The sequence below is a fragment of the Berghia stephanieae genome, chromosome 3 (assembly GCF_034508935.2).
Source record: "Berghia stephanieae isolate SIO BIC M18660-M18661 chromosome 3, UCSD_Bste_1.3, whole genome shotgun sequence".
Classification (NCBI taxonomy): Eukaryota; Metazoa; Mollusca; class Gastropoda; order Nudibranchia; family Aeolidiidae; genus Berghia; species Berghia stephanieae.
Genome location: NC_088362.1, coordinates 17622055 through 17649554, shown reverse-complemented (window position 1 = coordinate 17649554; position 27500 = coordinate 17622055). Strand labels below are relative to the sequence as shown.

General features: G+C 33.6%; 1 protein-coding gene across 24 annotated transcripts in view; it reads right to left on the bottom strand.

Annotated features, from left to right (window-relative positions):
* The window catches only part of LOC144967260 (RIMS-binding protein 2-like), a 263317-nt gene that overhangs the window by 1022 nt on the left and 234795 nt on the right, over positions 1-27500 (bottom strand). For 9 of the 24 annotated variants that reach the window (XM_078904258.1, XM_078904260.1, XM_078904262.1 and 6 more), the window contains 13 exons: positions 26926-27198; positions 25906-26067; positions 25102-25233; positions 23560-23736; positions 22680-22897; positions 20025-20108; positions 18364-18510; positions 14893-15043; positions 9954-10646; positions 9309-9460; positions 8434-8618; positions 6747-6792; positions 1-125 (listed from right to left, as the gene is read on the bottom strand). The exon at positions 1-125 is cut by the window's left edge and continues 1022 nt beyond it. In XM_078904258.1, the coding sequence (XP_078760384.1) occupies positions 1-125; positions 6747-6792; positions 8434-8618; positions 9309-9460; positions 9954-10646; positions 14893-15043; positions 18364-18510; positions 20025-20108; positions 22680-22897; positions 23560-23736; positions 25102-25233; positions 25906-26067; positions 26926-27198 (2545 nt within the window). The remainder of the gene's footprint in view (positions 126-6746; positions 6793-8433; positions 8619-9308; positions 9461-9953; positions 10647-14892; positions 15044-18363; positions 18511-20024; positions 20109-22679; positions 22898-23559; positions 23737-25101; positions 25234-25905; positions 26068-26925; positions 27199-27500) is intronic. The other 15 variants (XM_078904259.1, XM_078904264.1, XM_078904265.1 and 12 more) reach the window with 7 other exon arrangements.

Below are 27500 nucleotides of genomic sequence, written 5' to 3'. Positions count from 1 at the left end.
TCCAGTTTATCATCATCAGGCTGGATGGTGTTACTGTCTTGTAAAGAAAAGCTACCTCCCATGCTTTTACCAGTTAACCCTCTGGAGTCTGTGGCAGATGATTGCTGATTATTTAGTCTAACACTCTGGAATCAAACGACAAACAAGAACAGAGTTAGCATGATGATTTCAACTATAATATATAATTAATTTGTGTATCATCATTGGATTATAAAATAGAACGATAATTATTTTTGTAAAAATAATTTTACGCCTCAAAAGTGGCAGTATAAATAAGCTTAATTGTCATGTTTGTTTCAATATTTGTTTAAACATTATAAAATCACAAACTCAAGTAAAAACAATAAGAATATTATTATTACTAATAATAATAATAATAATAATAATAATAATAATAATAATAATAAATAATAATAATAATAATAATAATAATAATAATAATAATAATAATAATAACAATAATAATAATAATAATAATAATAATAATAATAATAATAATAATAATAATAATAATATAACAATGATGATGATGATGGTGATGAAAATAATAATAATAATAATAATAATAATAATAATAATAATAATAATAATAATAATAATAATAATAACAATGATGATGATGATGATGATGAAAATAAAATAATAATAATAATAATAATAATAATAATAATAATAATAATAATAATTAATAATAATAATAAATAATAATAATAATAATAATAATAATAAAATAATAATAATAATAATAATAATAACAATGATGATGATGATGATGATGAAATAATAATAATAATAATAATAATAATAATAATAATAATAATAATAATAATAATAATAATAATAATAATAATAATAATAGTAATAATAATAATAATAATAATAATAATAATAATAATAATAATAATAATAAATAATAATAATAATAATAATAAACAATAATATAATGACTATAATAACCTTAAGTATCTTAATACTATATTTTCTAATTTTATTGTTACAAATATGTGTAATTTGAAAAAAAAAAACTGGCTATGAACACTAGTTTGACATATAATTCTTCCATTTTTTGTTTTATTTGTGACTTTTCCAAAAAAAATCTGCATTTGTCCAATTTTATACCTCTTTAAAAATGATCTGCTGTTTAATTTTACATTTCAGTTGTAAATAAGATGAGCACGATAAACACAAAACAAAAATCAAAATAAATGTTAAAATAAAGGCAAACAAATCCATACTAGTTGATTCTATAAGGATTTCCAAAGATTTTAAAACTAATTTAAGCTAAGATTTGATATGTGCGCTTTAAAATGAAAGACCGGCGGCTTAATATTTTAGCAAATAAACTTCTACATTTCTTTAAAATAATGATATTATACACATTACTTTCACCTCTTAACAGCAATAACAACAACAGCAACAGCACAGCAACAGGAGAGGCAGCAGCAACAGCAGTAGAAGCAGCATTAGCAGCACCAGAGGGAGCAGTAGCAGTATCAGGAGTTGCAGTTTCAATGGCAACGACAAAAACATTAACAACAGCAACAGCAAAACAAAAACAACATACAACAAGAACATTAACAAAAAATAAATAAATAAATAAAAAATAAATATCAGCCCATAAAGAATTTAAATACAGTGCAAAGTATTTATCCTTTCTCTTTCATGGCAGAGGGGAAAAAATTGTTCTTTACGCGAAACGAAACATAATTTTCTTTATGGAGTGAGTGGTTACTGGTGTTCTTATTTTATATACGAAAATCAGATATTAACAATTCTCAGACAATATTTTCATGACCTATTTAATGATTATCATTTGTTTAAATCAAGGCCTGCAAAAATAAATAAATGAATACAATTTTAAAAAACCCAAAAAACAACAAAAGGCAAACCCAAACAAACAAAAGAAATCGAACAACCGCAACCGCTGCCCGCCAGTAAGCAATTTTAAGGTGCAATAACGTTATGTGAAATTGTTTTATATTCCGTACATTCTAAACTCACCTTCATGGTCACCTATTAACCACATCATTTAACATTTACACCCGTGCATAAGTACTCCTTCAGAGCCATTGAGTCGGAATTTATCTCGGTTTCTATAGCATGAAGCAATTGCTTGCTACCCTTTGGATAGCCAAGTTAATCACAAAGTACTCTCCACCAGATCTAACAGACCAGATACCCAATCATTGCTGGGGGGACAGGAGGGTCAGAAAAAAAAAAATCGACTTCACCCAGGATCCATCTTGATCCCTTTGCGTGTGAAGCTAGTGTTCTACTCTACCAACAGAGCTATCACTTTCGACTGCAATCTCGAATGACTATAAAAGACAAGATCGACTGCTGTTGTGTTTGATTAATAAATTGACAACTTAGTAATAACAGGACAAAATAAAACGACAAGATGAAAATGGCAACCATAATGGATGTATAATAGACGTTTGTCATGCAAATCTCTGGATCAAAAATTCAAAACAAAAGGGGAGCAAGGCAATAGATACTGAACGGGCACACACACACAAAAAAATAATGGTTTGCTAAATAAATGAAATCATAGACTGACTGAATAACAATATTGGGATGTATAACATGTCAAAGTTCCTCTGTTTGAATGAATAAACGAATAACAAAATAAATAAAGGAATGTGTACACTGGTATAAACGATGAAATGGAGGAATGAAGACAATGAATGATAACACGAATGAATGCATAAATGAATGAAGGAATGAATGAATGAAGCGGCTATGTGGTCTAGAGGTATGACACTCGCCTCCAGACCGGTGGGTCCAGGGTTCGAATCCGGCTCTGAGGGGCGCATAATTCAGCCCTTGGAAAAGGCTCTTTACTCACAGTCTCTCATCGTACTCGGGTGTAAAATGTGAACATGGCTGTTAGCATCATTGTCTCTGTCCGAAAATAATGTAATATTGCCTAAAGAGCAGTATAATTAGGTGCCCCAAACGTAAACAATAACAAGTTGCTAGTGATTTTCGTTAGGGACCGGAATATTTTACGCACAATATAGGTCTCCCAATTTTGTAGTTTGAGTTGTAGGCAATACACTTTCAGTATTGAAAATATGTTAACATAAAATCTAACAGTTGCAGAAATAATAATATAAGACTAAATTATTCTGAAAATCAGGCTCCGAATAATTCTCGTTTTGTTCACACCAGCGCAATAATTTGCTCTGGTCTAAAAATAGATAGACTGTAAACTTTTGATAAATTTTACCTTTTGTTCCATAAAATATCCATATCTAGACATTATTTGATGCATGATCGAGTATTTATGAATATGTGTTTCTTTTGCCACCTAACAGCCAAATTTTAAAGGTTATTTTTTTTAATAATTTACATTGGAACTTGAGCTGTCAAGACAGGAACATGTGGTTTGCCATGTGCTTCTAGACCTTTGTTTACGTTTGGGGCACCTAATTATACTGCTCTATTCAGGTATCGTGTCTCGTCATGTTGTAAGTTTTTAAATCGATTACTGATTTGTTTTGTCCTAATTTCAGTAGCACACATGTTATCATTTTCCTTGTAATGAATGGAATGGTTGAACTAATGAATGAATGTAAATATGAATATGCAAGAAGTTTAACTAATGCAAAACTGCCTGGAAATAAATATGAGTGGCAGCATGAGGAATCCGATGTGTGAATAAATGAAATCAATATATTATGTGAATGAATGGACTAATGAATGATTAAATGTATGTAAAGCCGAATGGAAAAATCAATGAGTGAATGAATCCATTTCTTTGCAGCGATTCTCTAATTAATTCTCTGCACTACTAGACGATGTTAAAGAGGTAGGCAAGTTATTATAAAGATTATTAAAATGCATTTGCACGAGTTTGAAATGTTAATATCATTAACTCTTGAAGCACATTATAATTCTAAACATTTCGCACAAGTGTTAGTTATTCTAAAATATTCACACCTAGAACATTTTAAGGCTATGATAGAAGGTATTAACATTTTAATCACAATACTTTTATTTTTAGTTAGTATGAGAGTTAAAGGATGTTAATCAAAGTCTGTTTTTTAAAATCTTTTGGTGGTGGAGGTTAAGATAGTGGTGATGGCAATGGTGGTGGTGACGTGTGTGTATTTATAAATAGTTCCTTTTATCAAAAAGTTGAGCACAATTATTTCATGGTTTTTGCTTTTATTAGAGAGAGAGTGAGAGAGAGAGAGAGAGAGAGAGGGAGAGAGAGAGAGAGAGAGAGAGAGAGAGAGAGAGAGAGAGAGAGAGAGAGAGAGAGAGAGAGAGAGAGAGAGAGAGAGAGAGAGAGAGAGAGAGAGAAAGAGAATATTAAAACGTGAATCACATTCATCTATATATAAAATAATCATGTATAACGAATTCAGTTCGAAAATTTACTCCAACAAATGCTATAGGAATAAAGCTAGAATATAAGATACCCGTCATGCACAGTATCTACCAAAGGAAGAAAAAAAGGAATGATAGCAAATGCAATGCATCCAATATTGCCAGCATAGCATCTTGGAAAATAAAAAGTTTTTAATAATATGCTGGGATATTTATAAAATTTTAAAAGATTCTAATTCATTAATGATACTTAAATGCAGAGAGTAGAGAGAGAGAGAGAGAAGAGAGAGGAGAGAGAGAGAGAGAAGAGAGAGAGAGAGAGAGAGAGAGGAGAGAGAGAGAGGGGGAGAGAGAGAGAGGGAGGGGAAGAAAGATAGATAGATAGATAGAGAGAGAGAGGGGGGGAGAGAGAGGGGGGGAGAGAGAAAAGAGAGAGAGAGAGAGAGAGAAGAGAGGGGGGGGGGGGCAGGGGTATGAAAACTCAAGAAGAAGTGTGAGCCTAATATAATTGTACTGTAGTAAACAAAGAAATGAAGAGGGAAAACAAACAAAAACTATTATTGAGAAGTAAATCACGACACTGGGCAAATCCTCATAGAAATCTATCAAGTCGCCTGTGATTATGAGTGACTACGTCGAAATTTGATAGCAAAAACAAATTATTCAGAAGAGGCAGCAACAGCAAGGAAAGGGAGATATGATGTTGGTATATATAACACATTATAAATATCCACTGATTATTAAAAATAAAACAATATGAAACCCTCTCGGCAAGACATGACAGAAAAAAAATATTATGAGGAAATAATTAACACAATCCTACATATTATAAGAAACTGCTAGTTTGGAACACAATTGGTGTCCATAAGCGACGAAAGAAAAAGAGAAAACCGCAGGTATCTTTGAGCAGAAATTTTAGCTGGAGAAATATTGGGCGTAGAAAAAACTTGGAATAAGTTCTAGAGGCTGGCCCATGACAGGCGAGGGTGGAGGAGAATATACCCACCCCGAATCAACGACTGGAGAAGAATGTTTAAAAAAGAAGAGAAAAAACTGAAAAAAAGTTATGATGATTTAGAAATAAAAGTAACTATTTTAAAAAAAAACCATTTATATGGCATAAAAGAGCTAAAGGCTCTATTCAGTTTCCCCCCCCCCCCCCCAAAAAAAAAAAAAAACAACAAAAAACAAAAACACATGGTTAGATGTTAGCGTTATATCTATTAATCATGTGTGTATAATAATACTGTGAGTCACGAAATTACATCATTCAGTGACTGAATGTTACATGCACAAACATCAAATAATGAACTTTAGATTCATTCCATAATAAATATTTATAATAAATTGAATGTCAAATCAAAGTTTTCACCATTAATAAAACCAATCACAAGATTACAAAGAAGAATCTTAGAAAAAAAATAATTAAAAAGCAAAACAAAATATAAAATGTTCACAACATTTAATGAAACTGGGGGCTCCATTAACAGTAAGAAATATTTTAGGTGACACTTTATACATGATATAATGAAGTGAAATCATTTATTATTATTATTATTATTATTATTATTATTATTATATTATTATGATTATTATTATTATTATTATTATGATTATTATGATTATTATTATTATTATTATTATGATTATTATGATTATTATTATTATGATGATGATGATTATGATGATGATGATGATGATTATGATGATTATTATTATTATTATTATTATTATTATTATTATTATTATTATTATTATTATTATTATTATTATTATTATTATTATTATTATTATTATTATTATTATTATTATTATTATTATTATTATTATTATCTTTATTATTATTATTAATATCATCATCATTATTATTATTGTTGTTGTTGTTATATAATCATCATAATTATTATTATTAATATCACAAATATATTTTACAACTTTGATTTATATCACTATTGCAGTTCAGTTTTTATCATCGTATGTTGACTGTATCCTACAAGGAAATTATCAAATTTTCTTCTTTTTCATTTAAAAAAAGGAAAGGGAAACCTTACGAAAACTAAGGAAAAACGCCTGGCAAAATAAAACGATTTTTTTTTTAAAAATAAAAAAGAGAGATGCAATATTATTATTGAAACCAAAAGGAACATAATCGAAAGCGTCGACCATACTTCAGCTCTTAACTAGAAGACGGCAATTTGACATTAAAAACAAAACAAAACAAAAACAAAAAAAAAACAAAACAAAACAAAACAAAACCTACAAAATAATTTAATGGAATGCAAACGCAGTCTTCTTGTTAAGAGTTGGAGATAAAGTAATGTAAAAGTCCAAACTCAGGTGCACAGATTACTCATAATGCAACAAAACAAAACCAAATGTGTGGGCAGAAGGGATGAATTAAAACGTACATGTGAGTTGTCTCCCTTCGGGGAAGTTGCCAGGCTTTCCCCGGACCTGGATTAGCCAAGGGAAGATTATATCATTATAAACCAGTCAGTTAAAGGAACAAAATAATTGACTTTTTTTTTTTTTTTTGGTTTGCTTCAAAACGTTCTTGTTTCAAGTTCCCATCAAATAAAATTTCAAGTCTGAATTTGACACCTTCATCACACCAATCATGACGTTGAAAAAAAAATAAATTAAAAATTTGCTTTTTCAGACATAATGCTGTCACACTTAATTAAAATTGTGATTAAACTTTATTGAAACACAAAGCAATGGACATGTGAGAAATAACAAAAAAAAAAACAACAACAAAAAAACAAAAAACGAAATACATTTAAAAAAAAAACCCTTCAAAAGAATAATTATCTAAGATTTTTGGGCTCAAAAAGTTCTAGAAAACCAATGAATTATTGGAATGAAATGAAATAATACAAAGAATTAGTTTATGGGTTAAGAAATAACAATGAATCATGCACTATGCCTAATTCTAAACCTTGTGCGGAATCACTTCTAAACTATAATTTCAATGTGAAGTGGAATGCACGGACCCCGGATTACAGAGGTTTCAATTCTAAAACAGCTATAGCCTAAGCATCCATTATGAAAAATTGTAGAAACTTCTAAATCTCAGATGTAAAACTTGAAGAAGTCGGGAAATGAAGTGGTTTTAAAAGTTTATCTTCAATATTATGAGTTAATCCATTATATTCAATAAGGCACATCTATTTTTTAAAACATTATGCTAGTTATGCTAGAAAATGAAAGGTCTGATATTCTATATTTTCCTAACTAAGCATGACGATCCATATTATATATCAAATTTAAAAAGAAAGTATGCATTACATTACTTAAATATCATAATGTTTTAAAGTGCTAGTGACCGGTGCTTGTACTGAAAAACATTCAAAACATCGAGGCAAATGGAAAACACAAAAGGCCTTTTAACACTTTTTATTGTATTAATAATTTTAAACGAATGCACTTTGTTAGTAAATGTAGTATATTGAGTTGATATGATGCGAAAAAGAAAACATTTCATTTCTTTTTTCTTAAAATATTTTTAAAAGCATCTCTATTTTATCAAAGTTGTAGATGAACGACGAGGTTAAAAGTGATCATACCTTTAAAACAGAAGAGAAACAAATACTTATCTACTCAAAAAATTAAATAAGTAAATAAATAAATAAGTAGAAAGAGCTTTCCATGGTTCCTAAAAGTATTGAATAAATGAGCATTCCATTTAATGAAAACTAAACTGGTAATAAAAATAATGCCCTGTCTCAAAACATTCACACTCAAAACACACACACGCACAGAGAAGAAAGGCAATCCAATCAAAATATGATAAAAACAATGTGACAATATCTATCTTTTAGATCCAGAATCACATTTAGTTTTTAGTTTTAGGATCTAAAAAAACATACATATCATGAATTTCAAGAAATAGATTTATAAATTTTGACTGGCTATTTTAGGTGCCAATGTTCTCTGAGGCTTTATAAATAAAGTTTGTAAGCTGCAATCTCTGGATCAAATAGGAAAGATCACTTCTATGGTTGATGAATGTGATGGTGACAACGCGACAGAAAATGTCATTTTTGGAACTTTGTATTACATCATTTACATTTTTCTCACTCAAAATGGTCTCACCTGGATCTTGTAGCAGAAGCGACGCTGTCGCTCTCAACGCCCTCCTCATCAGAGTGAGGTGCTGTCTGTAAAAAGTTTGAGGGGACCAATCCACGTCTTCCATTGATCTCACCATTATAAAACCCATCCTCATCCATCTCACCAAAAATGTAAACCTGATCACCGGTTTTGAAGCACAGCTCCAACTGGAGAAACAAGAAACAATAATATAAGAATATACTTTTGGAATTGAAATAAAAAGATTTTAAACCTTAGTACAACTATTGATCCAATTAGAAAAAATACAATACTTAACCCTCTCCGCCCTCCCATCAACACAATAAAAGCAAAACAAAACAAAAACAAACAAAAAAAAAAAAACAAAAATCCCCCCCAAAAAGAAAAGAAAACTATATACAATTATAGAAGTAGGTATATTGTATTAGAGTGATACTGATAAATGTCAAGGTGTGAAGATTGAATCCAAGCCAATTTATAATGTAGATGAAGGAATATTTAAATATATAGGATATTAAAAGGATTTACATTTAAATAGTAAATCAAAGCAAACGATAAAAATGACACGATTTAACAACAGCTTTAAAAATACTAATATCTATTTCAATCTACAGCTCAAGTGTACTGGGCACTGGTTCATCTATGACTATTAATAATAATATAAAGAAATGTGTTCATGAAACAATAAGTAAAGTCTAATAATGGTTCTAATAAAGACTTCGAGTCCCAGTCAAAGATGGCTGATTTTTCTGGCTGTTTTATACACGCATCTTCAATTTTCTTTTTTTTTTCTTTTGAAATATGGACTAGAATCTGCCATTTAAACACTCGTGACACACCACAAATTAATGTAAACATTACTGCTGAGTTTGCCATACCTCTGCATCTACATTAGGGGACAACTCCTGAGGATCGTAATCATACATAGCAATCATCTTCCTCATGGGTTTCTCTCTGGGTATAGGCGGGATGCCATTAGGGGTCAAAGGTTGGCTGGGCTCTTCGTTGGTTGGTGTTTGGGATGTCAACACTGATTTGGGAAAAGAAAAGAATAGTCCAAAAAATGTTAAAGACAAGTGTATGATTTCGTATGGAATCTGTATATCAATACGAAAAGGAAGATGGGGGCTTATATATTATGAATCAAATTATTGCCATAAGACAATACCCCATCTTTGTTATTAAAAAAAAAACTGACTAAAGAACACTGATACATGAAAACTCGTTTGTAATATTAGAGCCTTTAAACATTTTGATTACAAAATTAGAGTCTAGTAATTTATAGAAATATGGACAGCTACCTCAATTCAGTGTTATGTTGGGATGTACCAGATCCCGAAAACTGAATTTAAAAGGAAACGATTTAGAAAAATGAATTTGAGATTCAGTTTCATTCTTCTCAATGGGGTATATTAATTCAAGTAACATCTCAAAATTTTCGGTACTTGGTCCACTCTGACATAATGCATAATTGAGTCAGTGGGTCAACTTTTTTTTTCAAGAATAACAATCTACAGACTCACCAGCCTCTTTAGGTCGTCCCATCTCCATGGATTCCTTCAGAAGCTGCTCCACCAAATCAGCATCATCAATCTGAACTTCTGACACCATGTTACAGGGAACGAACCCAATCCGTCCCTGAGTCTCTCCCTTATAGAATCCATCAGCATCCTTGTCTCCATACACTTTGAGAATCTGGCCTTCCCGAAATGGAAGCTCTTCGTCTATTGAGTCCACATTAGGAGACATAGTCTCTGGGTCGTAGTCAAACAATGCAATAAATAATCTAACTGTATTTTCATTGACCACGTTTATTTCTCCTGAAATGGAGTCATTATCTCCACCTACATCCTCCAAACTACTTGTTGGAGGGGAAGACGTTGTTGATTGTTTTTGGTTATTTGCCATTTGATCTGAGTTGCTCCTGTTAGAATTTTCACCAGAATTTGATCTCCTCCTGTCATCTCCATCACCTCCACTTTGCCTTCCACTGTTATCTGTGGCGGATGTGGACTGAGGCTGGTTGTCTGCAATTGCTTTCTGGGATTTTCCTGGATTATCTCTAGGATCCACTTGTCTGAAGGCGCTGCTGTTACGATTCCCGATAGCTGCCTCTGGAGACTGAGATTTGGGGTTACGACGTGAAGGAGAACTCTCTCTATCTGTTTCCTCATCCAGTGATGCTCCACGATCAGACCCACTGTCTCTAGTTATTTCTGTAAAAGTATTTAAGTCCTAAAAGTTATCGCTTATATTTCTAAAGTTCTTTTTCTGAATTAATCGTTTAATGATAAAAATGAATATCTTTAAAATCATCATCATCATCCTCATCATCATCACCATCAGCAACATCATCCTTCTCCTCAGTATCATCACGGAGTAAGTTTGTATAACCATAATCATCATCATCATCCTCATCATCATCATCATCATCATCCTCATCATCATCGTTGCCATCATCCTCCTCTTCCTACTCATCATCATCATGGCAGCAGCTTCTTATGGTTCACACTATTATGTTATGACGATCGACCCAATCAGCAAAGTCCGGTCCGCATTCGTGCACCGTCGCGAACCCGCCTGGTAGCATCGTCACAACACACCTTTCGACTAGATGCTCTGCCGTTTCGGGTTCTTGTCCACAGCGTGGACATAAAGGACAGGAAGTTAGACCCCACTGATGTAACGCACCGGCCATTAGGCAGCATCTCGACCGAAGCCGATTCGCAGCTACCCAGTGTCTCCTCTTACTGGTATCAAAGCCTGGCAACTTCTCACCAAGCTTAGAGGAGTGTAGGTCCCCGCCCCCACGAGGGATTGAATTCGTCCAAACCGACTTCCATCTCGTATGTGCAGCTCTGTCCGTAGTCAGGGATTCTGCGTACAAGGGTTGCCGGGACTTATTTCGGCTCGAAACGGGGGCACCGTTCATTATGCGCATGAGAGGGGTATCCCCATTCCCTCTCTCTTTGATCTTACTCAGCCAGTTTCCCGTAATGGTCTCTCTCCGGACATCGGGGGGCTGGATCGCTGCCATTACCGGGCCCCATTCTCTAGGGGTTGTTGCTAGCGTTCCCGACACTATGTGCATCGACTTGCGAAGTTTTACATCCACCTTCTCAACGTTTCTGCTTCTACCCCACACTGGAGCGCAATACTCCGCGGTGGAATAGCATAGTGCCAGGGCGGATGTTCTCAGGAGCGCTTGGCTAGCGCCCCAAGTCGATCCCGCCAGCTTCCTCAGAAGACTATTCCGCTTCTCTATCTTCCGGGCAACCCCTTCGAGATGAGCCCGATAGGTAAGGCTGCGATCCAACGTCACCCCTAAATATTTTGGACGCGGCTCATATGGGAGTGGCTGGTCCCCGACTAGGACATTCAGTTTACGGGTGTGCCAACCACTGCATAAGTGAAATGCAGTGGCCACGGTTTTTGAAGTGTTCATCTTCAGGTACCACTTGTCAAAGTAGGATTTGAGTCTGGTGACGTCCTCGCTGAGTACGCTCTCGAGACGGGTCCACACTTTACTCTGAGTAACGAGTGCCCAGTCGTCTGCGTATCCCAGCCTCAGGGAGGAAGTGTTCGGCATATCGCTAATGTAAACGTTAAACAACATTGGCGCAAGTACCGACCCCTGAGGGACCCCATTCTTCAATTTCCTTACTTTGCTCGTGACGTCTCCCAGCGCGACGTGGAATTGCCTTTCCCCTAAGATCGAAGAGAACAACTTCAAGGTCTTTTTGCACCTTATGATTTTTGCAAGTTTGAGCATTAACCCATCGCACCAGACCGTATGGTACGCCGCTGATAGGTCTATAAACACAGCACCTGTTTGCTGTTTTCTCTCGAACCCGTGCTCAATATGCTCTGTAAGGGCAATGACCTGCTCCGTGGTGCACCTCCCTTCCCTGAAGCCTGCCTGCTCTGGTGGCAGGGCAGCGTCTAGGACCGGCCCCCATCGGTTTAATAGAACACGCTCCAACAATTTGTAAAGACAGCTCAGCAGCGATATGGGTCTGTAACTGTCTGCCTCCTTCGCCGGCTTCCCTGGCTTCAGGATGGCAACTATCTTCGCGTGCTTCCACACTTGTGGAAGCTTTCCTTTTGCAAGGACGTCCGACATTGCCTCTGCTAGCCAGGCCCGTGCCCTGGGGCCCAGATGCGTCACCATATCAGGATATACACCATCTATCCCTGCTGCTTTGCCGTTCTTTACTTCGCTAATGGCTGCACCCACTTCTCGGGGACTGAACGGGGCCGTCCAGTCCGACTCCTCCGCAGGTAGCGAGTCCAAAATCGTTCGGTACGCCTTGCGGACACCGCGCTCAAAAGCCTGATTAGGGACCCGCTTACTACGGTTCTTAATATTCTTGGCAATTGTGTCTGCCTCGCATTCCGGTGCAGCCTTCGCGAAATTCCGATCTGGGTCCAATTTCTTTATCAAACGCCAAGCGTGGCGGCTGGAGTGTGTAAAGTCGAGACTTTCCACGGTCTCCTGCCACCGTTGCTTCCTTCCCTCTGCCAGAGACTGAAGTAGTCTATCGGCTGTGTCCTGAGACTGGGTCTGCTGGTACTCTCGGTACAGCTCTTTCGACTCTGCTGTCCAGCAAGGGGTGTAGAATTTCCGCTTGCCCCGTGGAATAGAGCGTTGAGCGCTCTTAACCAGTAGCCTACTAAATCTGGTTATATTCTTGGACTTGGGAGGAATGGCAGGGCAGACCTGCTCGATATAGGAACTGAATTCCTCCCAGTCAGCCTTCCTGAAATTCCATCTGCAAAGTGGGAGAGACTGCACCCTCGGTATTGTCACCCCAGCTGTGACAAGAACCGGCCTGTGCTGGCTATGCGGAAAGTCCCCGAGGACTGTCCGCTTCACCTGCAGCGGTTCACCGTTCGCGCTTTTCGTTACGAGGGTGAGGTCTGGAGTGTACTCCTTCTTATGGCGGGTACCCCGGAAGGTACCCTTGGCTGTAGGATCGTACACTAGGTGTAGATCATTACAGTCCATCCATGAGCGGAGTTGTCTTCCTGCCTCGTTGCAGTCTCGGTAGCCCCATTCGTGATGGTGGCTATTAAAGTCTCCCAGACAGATGGAAGGATGGCTGACCACCGGTACCGGTGGTGTAGTCCAAGTCGCTCTAGGTGGTTTGTAAATATTATGCAAACACAGTCCACCTACTTCCACGGAAATTCGGTTCACCCATTGCTGTCCGTTACGCTCTCAATGACCCTTACCTTCGATGGCTCTTTAGCGTAAACGCTAACCCCTCCTTTGAGCCTCGAAGTGTCCTCGCGTTGGACCACCGTATAGCCTGGGATCTGGAATCGGGAAGATTGCGCGCCTGAATAAAGGTGGGTCTCCTGTAAAAGGAGGATATCAACGCAATGAACGGCCAATAGCTTTGATAAAAGCTCATTTTTTGCCATACTCTGGCTCTCGACGTTCAGGGACAATATACGCGTCAGTTCGCCATCCCCGCCGTCGCATTTTCCAATCGGCAGGCCGCGAATCGATTGATGCATGGGACGTTCGCTTTTTTCTCGGACGTGCCGACGACCCGGGCGACACGAACGCGGTATTATTTGGCTAGGCGGCAGACCGCTTCGCCATTGACGGGACTGGTTGGGACTCGACATAAGGACAATAGTGTGGCGCCCGGGATAGGGCTGCTATTCGGGCACCGGGTTTGTCATCATGACGTAAGTTTTTTTTCGAAATATGTTGATAATACCAACTTGCAAAATCAAAATGCCACTTATTGTATTTAGTCCAATAATAAAAATAGTAATGATAATAATAATAATAATAATAATAATAATAATAATAATAATAATAATAATAATAATAATAATAATAATATAGCAGTAGTAGTAGTAGTAGTAGTAGTAGTAGTAGTAGTAGTAGTAGTAGTAGTAGTAGTAGTAGTAGTAGTAGTAGTAGTAGCAGTAGTAGTAGTAGTAGTAGTAGTAGTAGTAGTAGTAGTAGTAGTAGTAGTAGTAGTATTAGTAGTAGTTGTAGTAGTAGTAGTAGTAGTAGTAGTAGTAGTAGTAGTAGTAGTAGTAGTAGTAGTAGTAATAATAATAATAATAATAATAATAATAATATAACAATAATAATATTATTATTAATAATAATAATAATAATATTAATAATAATAATAATAATATTGATGATGATGATGATGATGATGATGATGATGATGATGATGATGATAATAGTCATAATATTGTCAATTAAATGAAACTGGACACTACAAGTTCTGCTGAAGGAAATAAAAGGAAAAAGAAAAAGAGAAGACATCGCCTCCCCCCTCTTTTTTCACACACACACACACACACACACACACACACACAAACAAACCCGCCCCAACCCCCCCCCCCCTCCCCCTTTCCCAAAAAGAAAAGACAACACAAAAGAAAACAAACAAAAAACAAAAACCCAAACAAACAAAAACAACTGACCAATGGCAGGCACAACTCTAGGACCGGAAGCCGACAAACGATTTGTAAATCCTTCTGTCGATGGCTTCTGAGAATGCAACTCTTGGGGACTTGATTTGGTCTGGTTGACTCCCCTTGTTCGTGGAGATGGCCGAGGGGATTCCTTTCTGGCCTGTAACAATTCATGATGCACGATGCAAAGGTCATGAGTAAAAATATATCGAGAAAAAAATATGGACCAATAATCAGATCAGTAGCCAAGAATAAACTAAAAAAAAAAAGAGATGAATTCAATAAAATAATGAAATTTTGGAACCAAATATTTTAAAAGTTTTACAATTACAATGACAACAATGCCTCAGTAATAAGTATATCATCGTTAAAACCTATAACAACCAAGTGAGAGCTAAATAAATAAGATGAATGAAGTAAAGATAAATAGAGTGAATGATTCATTAAGGAAAAAATAAATATCGAAAACACATCGAGTCTTTTTTTGTAATTGTTTTCTTTTTCTTTAAAAAAATCATAATACAATATCTTGTACTAGAACCTCAACTTAAACAAAAAGCATGAAATTTCATTTGAGAGAGTCTTTGTCCGATTCTTATTATCTGAGACAAATAAAATGTATTGCTATCCATGCATTATGATTTTGACTAAAGCATAAAAGAGAAATAACGAACTCAAATTAACCATTATTTTGTTAACTCCAATTGTTTCGAGTATAAAAGGGTGAACATGATTTTATGAAAATAACGGGGTGAAGAATTTATATGATAAATGTGTGTAAGGAATATACCTAAATCTTGAAAATAATAAATAAAATAAAAATATAAAGAGTGGTTGGAGAATTACTTTTTTCTCGAAAACATTACAGTTAACTGTGTAAAACTGAATAAAGATAACTCAAATTTTGGTATATTATATTGTGACCCCCCAAAAAAATCATAACAAAACATGTACACAAATCTAATACGACAATCAATATTAATATAGCACTGTACAAAACGATCCATATATACAATATATATAGAGAGAGGTAGCGTTATAAGGCTCCAGTTTTGCAGTCCAAATAGACTCTAAGTTATTTGCACCATTCATCCACACTAAACATCTTACGAACATTCAATACTATAATACCGAAACAACACAGACGTTGGTGAGCGGCAAGGAAGCAAATATTTTAGTACATGTAGACGAAATAGAAAAAAAAAATTGTTAGGTTAAAAAAAAAGCAAATATATCAGTTCCTTCTTACAAGTAATGTATGCACAGGATTATGAATTGCATTCCAAGGAAAGGAACCACTTACGTTCCACGACTTGCTAGGTAAATGCTGCTAAAACTAGTTCTTAAAGACATACTTATAACATCCAAAAGGACTTGAAAAAATGTGATCTATCCAATGACAATTCATTTAGCATTTGAAAAATATCTCTTTGTATTGCCATTGCCAACATTACGGTTATCATTTAAAGGTTCCTTTCGTATTCATTAATTTGCAATTGTTTGCATAAAAAAAAGAAAGAAAAGAAAAATAAGGAAAGGATAAAAAAGAAATAAAATGAAATAAAACAAAGAGCTTTTTTTCCATGATGGCGTTGATGATGATGATGATGATGATGATGATGATGATGATGATGATGATGATGATGATGATGATGAAGATGATGATGATAATGGTGGTGATTTTAATCATAAAGATATCAATGATAAAAAATGACAGGTTGAGTTTTCTGTAATATTCATACCCAAAGTAAATGCAATGAAAAATTCTTTTTTATGAAAATGAAATAAGAAAATAATAATTTTAAAGCTTGAATGCCATAACCTTATCCAGCTTAAGCACGAAATAAAGGAGAATTGAACTGAACAAATGGAAGTCAAACCAATCAACAAAAGAATAAAACCAAGTCGACCGATGTCTTCTTATGACTAAAAAAATCTACGGCACTTGCAACATTTAAATGTGATATCAAAGCCAGAAAACAGGAATATGACCCAAAAAAAAATTACATCTGCATTTCTTAGCACCTTTGGAAAAGCAGGTCAAATTGGACTGATTCAAGGGTCAGCAATAGATATTATAAGAACAATGCATCAGAGTTTATGATCTCATACCAGCATGAAGTCCTATCAAGAAACAAACACAAGGGACTTACTATAAAAGGGATATTGTCATACACTTACAAAATACATAGTAGTGGCTAACAATTACATAAGTCATGGAGAAAGTCAACAAACGTTTCAGAGGCTAAAGGGGATACGTAAACAAAACAGCACATCTTTTTTTATGACAGTAATTTACCAAATAGGAGCATTATTAATTATTAAGGACACATTGAGAAAATTTATTTTTGCCTCCGTTAAGTTTAGGTTCTTTTCTGAAGTATAAACTTGGAAATACTGCGAATGAAATATATTTTCAAGGGGATTGGGAAGACATTGTCTAAAGCAATCATTACTAAATACTATTTATTTTTACAGGAATATAAGAAACACAAGTAGCAGGACATTTAACAATAAATGGAAACAATTTCTTCAAGGGATTGATACAGGAAGAATACTTTTCCCGATACAAGTAGAATATATTTATATAGGATAAAGGACTATGTACCAAGAACGAAATTCAAAATTGGAAGGGAAGTTGAATGCCTATGAACTTTGAATTGACACCCCTATTTTCTCTCGAAATTACAAAGAAAACTTGTTTTAATATGACACAATGTCCACTACATTTGCTTAAAAACACCCAACAAGAGGTCCCTGACCTGTAAGGAACTATTACAATCTCATCTCGGCCTTGACAATGCTTGTTTTCAATCAGATGCTTATTTTACAAATATGAGGACGATGAGAAAATGCGAGAATAAGTTTTCAATGGACTCAACTTTGCACACAGTTCACAATCTTGTTTCAATTTACTAGACCGCAAAACACTTATATATCATTTTAGAATAATATCTATCTTATCTAAGGTTAAGCACATTTGTGCATGTAAAACTTTATCTGCAACGTTTATGATTTTAAAGTTGTTATTTTTTTTGGTTCATTAAAAAAAAATTAAAGATCATTCAAATTATTGATAGTGACAGGAGTCAATATTGAGTTTCGACAAATGAATAATCATTTCAATAAATAATACAGAAAAAAGCACGCAGCAACTCAAAACAGGTGATGGTGAGAAAATGTTTGAGAAATTGATTTGGAATTTACAAAATGTTTACAAAAACAAACAAACAAATAAAAAGTAAAAATAAAAATCAAATTCAAAACAATTGTTTGTGCCTGAAAAATATAAGATGTTTTGAATATAGTTCAAAAGATGTATTCAAAAAATAAAAGGAGGTAAATTATTTCTCAAATCACATTATTGAGATTTAGCGAAAAAAAATTAAAAAGTGGAGAATTATATTTATATTCAGATTTGAGAATAAAATCAAGACTGTTATAATAATAATAATAGTAAAGTAGACAATAATATGTCACCTGAATCAATATTGGCTTTCCAAGCTCATTAAGATTGGAATCAAGAGAACCTACAAGTTCCTCTTCCACTTCTGGGATATCAGAAAGCTCTGAACTGCTTGTGTCGGAGTATGGCTCAGACGCTATGCTAGCATTTACTCCAAATGGCTATGATGACGAATAAAAGTTATATATATATAAAAAAAAGAAATACACCAAAGAACAATAGAATTACAAAATACAAAACAAAATAAAATAAAATGTGAATTGTGAAAAGTAAATTTGAGCTAGACGTCTACGTTTGTCTAATTGGAATACAAAATGAAAATTATAACTATACGTTGTTATCCTGCTTTAAATAATATATAGATTTTTCACTTTATCAAATTGAGTTCAAAGATATATTCTTTAAAATGTTTTCAAATCACAAGAGTTGAAAATTTCAGGTGTTAAAACAATATTTAATGTTACATTTAATCTTGACATTTATTTCTAGAGAAAAAAAAAGATACTGAAACATAATAATGAAAGGTTTCTCTATTATCAAATTCACATTTGTTTTCAGACTCTGTTTCTTTGCTTCAGAAAATACGAAAAAAAAAAAAAAAATAAACGACACAATAGCATCACAATATTCAACTAACGCTAAATACTTGAAGCCATAAACAACCAAATCTTCTTTCCTACAACCTGCTACACAATATCACAAACAAACTTGGCATCAATCGTAATTAAATATTGCTTGAACACGAAAAGTAAGTTAATTTTTAAAAAATATGAATTTTGAAAAAAAAACAAAAAAACTTGAAAATTATGTTTCAATTAATATACGTTCTGATGTATGGATTGTTAATACGCAATAGCTTTTGAAATAGGTGAAATGTGGGCATACGAAATAAGCTACAAAAATAAAGGGATTAGAAAGTGTAGAAATGCATTCAGATGTGCTTCAAATTCATTTGAAAAAAAAAGATCTTTTAAATAATCGGAAAATGATAACGAACTTTAAATCTCTATTTCTGAATCACCTTCATTAAATTATATGACTCTTTTATGTATTTTAAATACCTATATAAAACGTGAGCTTATCATTCGATTTTAATATTTAAATACACAATTTAAAAAACAAACACGAAAAGACTATATATGGCCACGACATACCAGTATTGAACATATGTTTAAAGCATGCAATTTTTAAAACTGGCAGAGTTCTGCATGCTTTTAAAAAAAAATTAACTTTAAATCGAAAATCTATTTCCCAAGATTTCTATAACATTATAATATAAAATGGAGGATAATAAAAAATAAATCTATTTTTTAAATGAAATAATAAGAATAATAACTGTCGATTCTGACATGAAAAGCATTTAATAATTTCTTGAAAAGAGGTGTGATGGAACTGACTTTAATTGTAAACTACGTTAAAATTAATTTTGCATTAGTTGATAGTAATTTTGAAGCATGACTAGGCCTACATCAAATCCTGAAAGCAGCATTATATATCATCACATTCAACACCAACCTACATCACAATATTATTGTATTGTACGGTACCTTCACACAAAAATACAATGGTAACCCATAAAAAAGTCTACCCAATTTACCAAAAGAAAATAAATATCTTTAAAATCCACCAGAGGCCTCATTGAAAAAGGGTCATGCATCTTTTAAACCACACTTACAGAGATCTGCACTTCTCTGAAGGCCGCTTCTATTTCCTCATCTGTGTCATGACCTTTCTGGTCGTCGTGACCTGGTTTCAATAACTGAGAACAAAATGGCAGCCAAAGAAAGAAAGGAGAATAATGCACAACCAAAAAGGGTTTTTAAATGAAACTAATAATAATGCTAATGATATTCAGCAGGACCCACACGAATAGAAGAAATAATGAAATAATAAATACAGATGAAGTAAAGAACTAAATCTGGACCCTACGTAAATAAAAGAAGGAAAAATAAAAATACATAATATTTGTTTGAACATAACCCTGACCATTTTTTAAAACTTTAATTTAGTATTATATTTGCTCTTTAACTTTTCTGTCAACGTTATAACAGATAAAAGCGACGGCGTCCATTTTGAGGCAGACTTTCATGATCAATTAATGAGGTATGCTATGGCTTTTCAAAATAAGAACACTGGTTGCCTTTTCTCCCATCCTAAACCTACAGTGGAATCTTGATAAAGCCAACACTGCCAGACCAGATAGATTGGTTGACGTATCCATTATCAAGGGAGCATACATCGATAAAGAACAGAATATTTGGAATCAACAAGAGTTATTGACTTTAAGCAGAGGTTAACTTTAAGAGTGTTTACTTTATACGGATTTTTTTCCAATGTATATCTTTCAAAATTCTAAACATGTTTTGTTTTCAAAAGTTACTTTCAATGTCCACTTCATTACTTGTGGAACATAAAGCATTCATTGATATTTTTCTCCTTTTTCATCGTAAAATTAAACGAACCAAATATTCAATTATAATTTTTTGTTGACGAGTGATGATGATCGTGGGCCTTGATACCATATAAATACTAATTTATCTATTTTCTCTTGTTAAAATATAAGAACATCATACAGGATTTAAGTGGTGAGTGACGAATTAGTAAAGTAAAAGTGTTAAAAGTATCACACAGATTATACAAGGCAAAAATAAAAACTGTTACATTTAATAATGGATGCTATATTATGTGAAGCAGTGTACGTGTTGCTGCTTGGTTTTGAAAGCTTCCTAACTTTTAATTTTGAATACAACGATTAAAAAAAAATCTCAGACATTAAAACATATAAAAATATAGATGAAATGGATGCAAAAATAAATTATTGATTCGTACTAAATTATTATCTTACACTGCAAACAGAAACTGAACTAAAAACCGATGACATACAAGATCAAAATTAATTGAATATTGAAATCTTAAAAAGTATGCAACGCCTTTTGTATTATAATTTATCAGGCCATTGACATAGGTTTGGGTCTGTCTGCAAGCCTCAGTATATATTATATATATATATATATATATATATATATATATATATATATATATATATATATATATATATATATTATATACATATATATATATATATAATATATATATATATATATATATATTAAATATATATATATATGAGAGAGAGATAGAGAGAAGAGAGAGAGAGAGAGAGAGAGAGAGAGAGAGAGAGAGAGAGAGAGAGAGAGATTAGAGAGAGAGAGATAAGAGAGATAAGAGAGAGAGAGAGAGAGAGAGAGAGAGAGAGAGAGAGAGAGAGAGAGAGAGAGAGGAGGAGATAAATAAAAAATATAATAATAATATATAAATATAGAGAGAGAGAGAGAGAGAGAGAGAGATAGATAGAAAGAGAGAGAGAGAGAGAGAGAGAGAGGAGAGAGAGAGAGAGAGAGAGAGAGAGAGAGAGAGAGAGAGAGAGAGAGAGAGAGAGAGAGAGAGAGAGAGAGAAAGAGAAAGAGGAGTGAGAGAAAAAAAAAAGGAATCAAAACATTTATTCACACAAAGGTGGGAAGGGGTGGGTGGGTGGGTGAGTAAATAATAATTCAGATTTAACTGTCACTGTCTTAACAAAATCCATCTCCAAAATATTGACCTAAAATTTCATTGCATGCCAACCCAAAGCCTCATTTCCAATCAAATCAATTTAATATCCGTAATAAATAATTTAATTAGTTCCCCACTATCGCAAAATATGCATAAGTTGATGCAATTTCCCATTTTAAATATAGAGGAACAAGAAAACAATATTGGTGCAATTAAAATATTGAACTTTATAAATATATATTTATCCTATTTATTGATAATTATAACGTCATATTATGTAATGATTAATATTTTGAAAATCCTCCTTCATCAAGTTAACAATGATATATACCGAGTCTCTACGTGGAAACAATTTTATATCATGAAGACACCATAGACAGGTACTACACACATAAATCACCCACAGTAAACGTTAGATTCACTCATAAGAAATAAAATAAATCCAAACTAAAGGGGTCAATCATCAAACAGAAATGACACAGAAAAGAAATTTGTATGCACACATTTCCTCTCAAGAATTTACTATTTTAATACTTCAGATATTGGTGGAGTTTCATTTTCAAAAAATATACATATATATAAAGAATTGGTTAAATTATGCTAAAATAAAAATATAAAATATTTCTTTGTCTTTACTGAATCAAATATGGTAAGGGAAAAAAACAGAAGTAACAATAAAGTTATACATGTCGTTTCTAGTTCAAATAACAAATTCAAAAAATAGTAAAAAAGGAGAGTAACGATTCAACAACAGTACTCTTTCATTCCAATCACTTACCTTTCCTCTGTTGCTGTCCACAAAATCAGCATCGTTTGCACCGGGGTCTTCTTGTTGTAAATGTGCCCCTTCTGCTGACAATTCATTGGCTAATTCTGGAGGGAGGTAGATGACGTCAGAGCTGGAGCTCTCCACTCCAGAAGTACAGATTGTTCTGACAGAGAGATGATTGGGCATGAGGCCCTGGAAGTCGTCGGAATTGAGCACCACGTGGTCAGCTGAAATAAACAATATTAGAAATAAAATAATGTTGGATATGCGCAAATGATTAACATTACATTTTTTCGTGCATTTTTGTTATATCTACACGTTAGATGTTATACTCAATAATTCATTGTGTCTCTATTGTAAACAAATCAATCTCAAATCATAATTCATAGATCAAAATACTGATAACAACTTCAGTGCCTAAATGTAAATTAGTAGTCCATAACTGAAGATATTCACATATTTTAAAATTTTCCTGTCCTTGACAATAAATTACTGGATAAATAGATTTGTAACGATTTGCTAAAATTGTTCCTGGTTTTAATGTCTAAAACTTCTGCTTCTATTCCCTGATAGTCTGTGAGAGAGAAAACAAAAACAAAACAAACTGTTGTCCGCGTTTGTGTTGCATAATGGAATATAGTATCTGCTATTGTGATAACTTCTGGTGTATCTGCAATACTCCACTAATTTGCTGTGACTCGCATAGCGTTATACAGCTCTATTTCATGTTGTTGAAAAGAAGGCCAAAAATTAATCCTTTATATTTTACTTGTTAAAACATATATATATAGATTTTATTCAAAGATATGTAATTGTGTTCAAGACATAATTTCCGTTTCTCCACTGTCTGCCATAAGAAATAAATATTGATATTTTCCATTGGACATACCAGTAGCACCGGAGACAGTCTTGATTTTGCGTCCATTGGAAAAGATCTGGTAGCCAGATACAACATTTCCATTAGACACACCAGAGGCATTGATGGTGACAGGGAGCCATGTTAACAATATCGTGCCTGACCTTGGCCCATTTTCCACCTGGACATTCAGTGGGGCTTCTGGACATCCTGAATTTGAATACAAAAATAACAATTTAATGTATATTAGGTCCTGGGTTAAAGATATATCATGACAAGAAGACTAATTGTATATTCTAATAATGTCATATTTATTTTGGACGGATCTAAAAGAAAATAAACCCAGCTACCCATTTACATTCATCTAGGATAAATGGACAGTTCTGATGAATAGTGTGGCATCCTAAAATGTTTCAAACTCATATGCTCACTTTCTCTCACATTCATAAAAAAAAAAGATAATTTTCGATCAGCAAATAATGCCAGTGTTATGATTATGATGACTTCAATCTTTAAAAAATGAATGATATTTACATAAAAGAGGTCTATAGTAAAACTATGCCGCATTATAAAAAGGTTTTCCAAAATTTACTTGGACGTCATCATTTATTTTACTATAAAAATCAAATAGAAAAAATATCATAAACATCATTTACAGACTAAAATTAGTCATGTGAAATATGTAGTAAACACCAAAAAAAAAAAAAAATGACTAAAATTAGTCATGTGAAATATGTAGTAAACACCAAAAAAAAAAAAAAGAAAAAAAAGAAAATCTGGGTAAAATGTGATTATAGATATTCCGTCAAAATATATTTGGTAAAAAAACGGGAAAATATCAGGAAAATATGGGTGTTGGCAGCACCGCATTCCCTTATCCTGGACCAGACTCTTACGCTATACCATGACTTTCCTCCTCTCTTGATATCCTTCTAAACTATTCCAATAAAAGATTAACTTGGTTTCCCTCTTGCTCTGTGGATTCTAATCCGCTTTCCTTTTTAAATAAGACTGGTACTAACAGCATAAAACAATATTATCTTTCTTTGGCTAGGACATTTGTGTCACTACATATTTGTAGATTTGAACCTATTCCCTTTTCCCGTCTCCCCTCCCCTATTTTTTTCTGCCAATATTCTTGTAGTATTGAACCTCTTCACTTTTTCTGTTTCTTCTCCCTTCTCCTTTTTTCTTCTTCTAATTTTCTTATAGTATTGGATCTCTTCACTATTCCTGTCTCCCCTCCCCTCTTTTTTTCTGCCCATGTTCTTATAGTATTGAACTTATTCCCTTTTTCTATTTCCCCTCCCTTCTCTTTTTTTTTTCTGCCAATACTCAAATAATTGAACCTCTCCTCTTTTTCTGTTTCCCATCCCTTCTGTTTTTTTCTGCCAATACTCAACTAATTGAACCTTTTCCCTTTTTTCTGTTTTCCCTCCATTCTGTTTTTTTTTAATGCCAATATTCTTATAGTAAGAGCCTCTTCCTTTTTTCTGTTTCCACTTCCTTCTTTTTTTTTTCTGCCACTATTTTACTAGTGTTTCTTAATCTTTATCAAAGTTGCAAATGACTCACCAGCTTCAGGTGTAAAGAATTTGATGCTGGCAGACACATTGTCCATCCACCTCTTGCTCTTCTCTTCATTCAGAGTACCGGAGATACTTTTGGCTATTAAGGTCACTTGGTGTGCGGTCCCTGGACTCAAACCTGTGAATTGGAACAAATACAATCATGAAGTGACAGGAATAAACCTTCTCAAAATGTTTTGAAAATATTAACTTCCATTTAAGTCTCCTCTCTCTCTCAAACTATCAAACATTTCAATTTCAATTACATACTCATCACTTTACTTTGAATTTTAAAAATAAAGTAAAACACATAATCTGTGACCAATACTCTAAAACCTGATGCTTAAAATTGAATTTTCACCTCAAATTATATGAAAAGCGAATTAAAATAAGTACCTCCATTTGGGGAGAATGAGGTTTTAAAAAAAACTATAAAGGCTTAAAAATTCATAATTCTTGAAATCCACATAAATTCAATACTCTTAAAAGTCAACTTCTGCTTAAAGTCCCAAATTTTACGTTCTTTATCGAAGTCTAAGTGTGTTCCTTTGATAATGGACAACTTTAACCTTGCTTAAAATTTAAAAAAATATTTCTAATTCATCTATGTCGGTTCTATCAGGATTCCACCGTAGTTTAGAATTTACTCACTGTTCTATATTTAGTAATTTCTGACATAATACCAGTTTGTCATGGTGGGCTTATATTAAACAGTAAATACTTTTTTATTTTGATTACTATGATACTATATATATATATATATATATATAAGAATATATATAAGAAAATAGTGTAATATGTCACTTATTACCAGTCAGGGTGTAACGGAACGTTCCAGGTTTCACTGTCCGGACTTCCTTTCCGTTGAGCAGTATGGAATGCTGGTAATTGCTACTTCCTGGCAGCCATGAAATGACGGCAGACGTGGGAGACTGGTGACTCACTTTGAGATCAGAAGGCTTGGGGTAAACATCTATAGAGTGATAGAGGTTGTAATGGATTGATAATGATGTTGAATTTCCAGATAGAAGTGTCTTAACCGGATCATTTGAATAATGTGTGAATATGGGCTACCCTATCTAAAATGTTACAAAATAATTTATGGAACATTATATTTCATTTTCTTAGATTAATTAAGAATTGACTGTCTTTTAAGTAATACTTAACCCCATAATGAAACAAAATCGAAGTTACATGCTACTACTTAAATATATAGTCAGAGGGTTTAAGTAATTAAGGTACATCTACACAGATACGTGAGGGAGAATGGAAAAAAACCCACAAATATTGTGTTCATTGATAAATTAATCATTAACAGTGGAATAATTTTAAAAGTATCTACATATTTGAAATAACTCAAAAGCGCATTTAACAATTTGTAAACCCCTAAAAGCTATTTTACTTTTCAACTTCCACTTGAAACCAATTGTTAAGAGTTTTTTGTTTTTTTTGGACAATCATCTGTCTTTAGATGCAACCAAACATCACGGTTCAAGAGTTTCATTCTTTTATAGTTTGTTCAAACATTAGACACGTAATAAAAGTCCAGTATGCCTCTACTGTAAATTAACTTTCTTCAACAACCTTGCCGAGCTTATCATGCAATGAGTGGAATAATATTAATGCAAGATTTGATTAAGTCCAGCATATGATATGTTCCATTCATATAAGATTCGTGGACTTTTTTTTCCTTTTCTATTTCTGATTTTTTTTCATTTTGAATAAAAAATGGAACAAAATAAAATTCTTATTTGTAATTGTCACATGCTTTGAAAACAAAGCTCAATTTATATCTTGGTTAACTTGCAAAAGCATTTCCACTAAGAATTACCTTTTCCCACCAGCATAGTACATTGAGCATCTTTAGACTGGCCCCGATTGGAAAGACACTGGACACAAACCCGGTGGACATCTGATGCATCCACACACTCTAACAAGGCCTTTGTCCTCTCTGAGCTTTTTACTGACGTCTTCAGCTGGCCATCTAAAAGGACATGGTAGGAATGAACCTCCAGGCCAGGGGAAGGTTCTGGCTCTTTCCAGCTGATCAGGAGGCTGTTGCTGAGCTGGCGATCCAGAGAAAGACCTCTGGGGCATGGAGGGACTGGGTTGTTGAAGATAATTGGATTGTCATGAGGTTCAAGGTCATAATAAAAGTCATAACTATAAAATGGAAAATTGTGGAGCAAGCAAAATAAATTACAGAATTATCCCAGGAGCACTGAGGAATGAAACCAAGTTGAGAAACGCTGGTTGTTGAGGTAATTTTTGTTGTTGTACCATTCTGCCCGCTTTGTATGACATTGCGACTTTTCAGACTTTTTATTTTAAAACAAAATTCATTCACTGCCTGGCACATGACTACAGGAAATAAAGGGATCGTATTCTATAAGGTGAGGAGCCAAA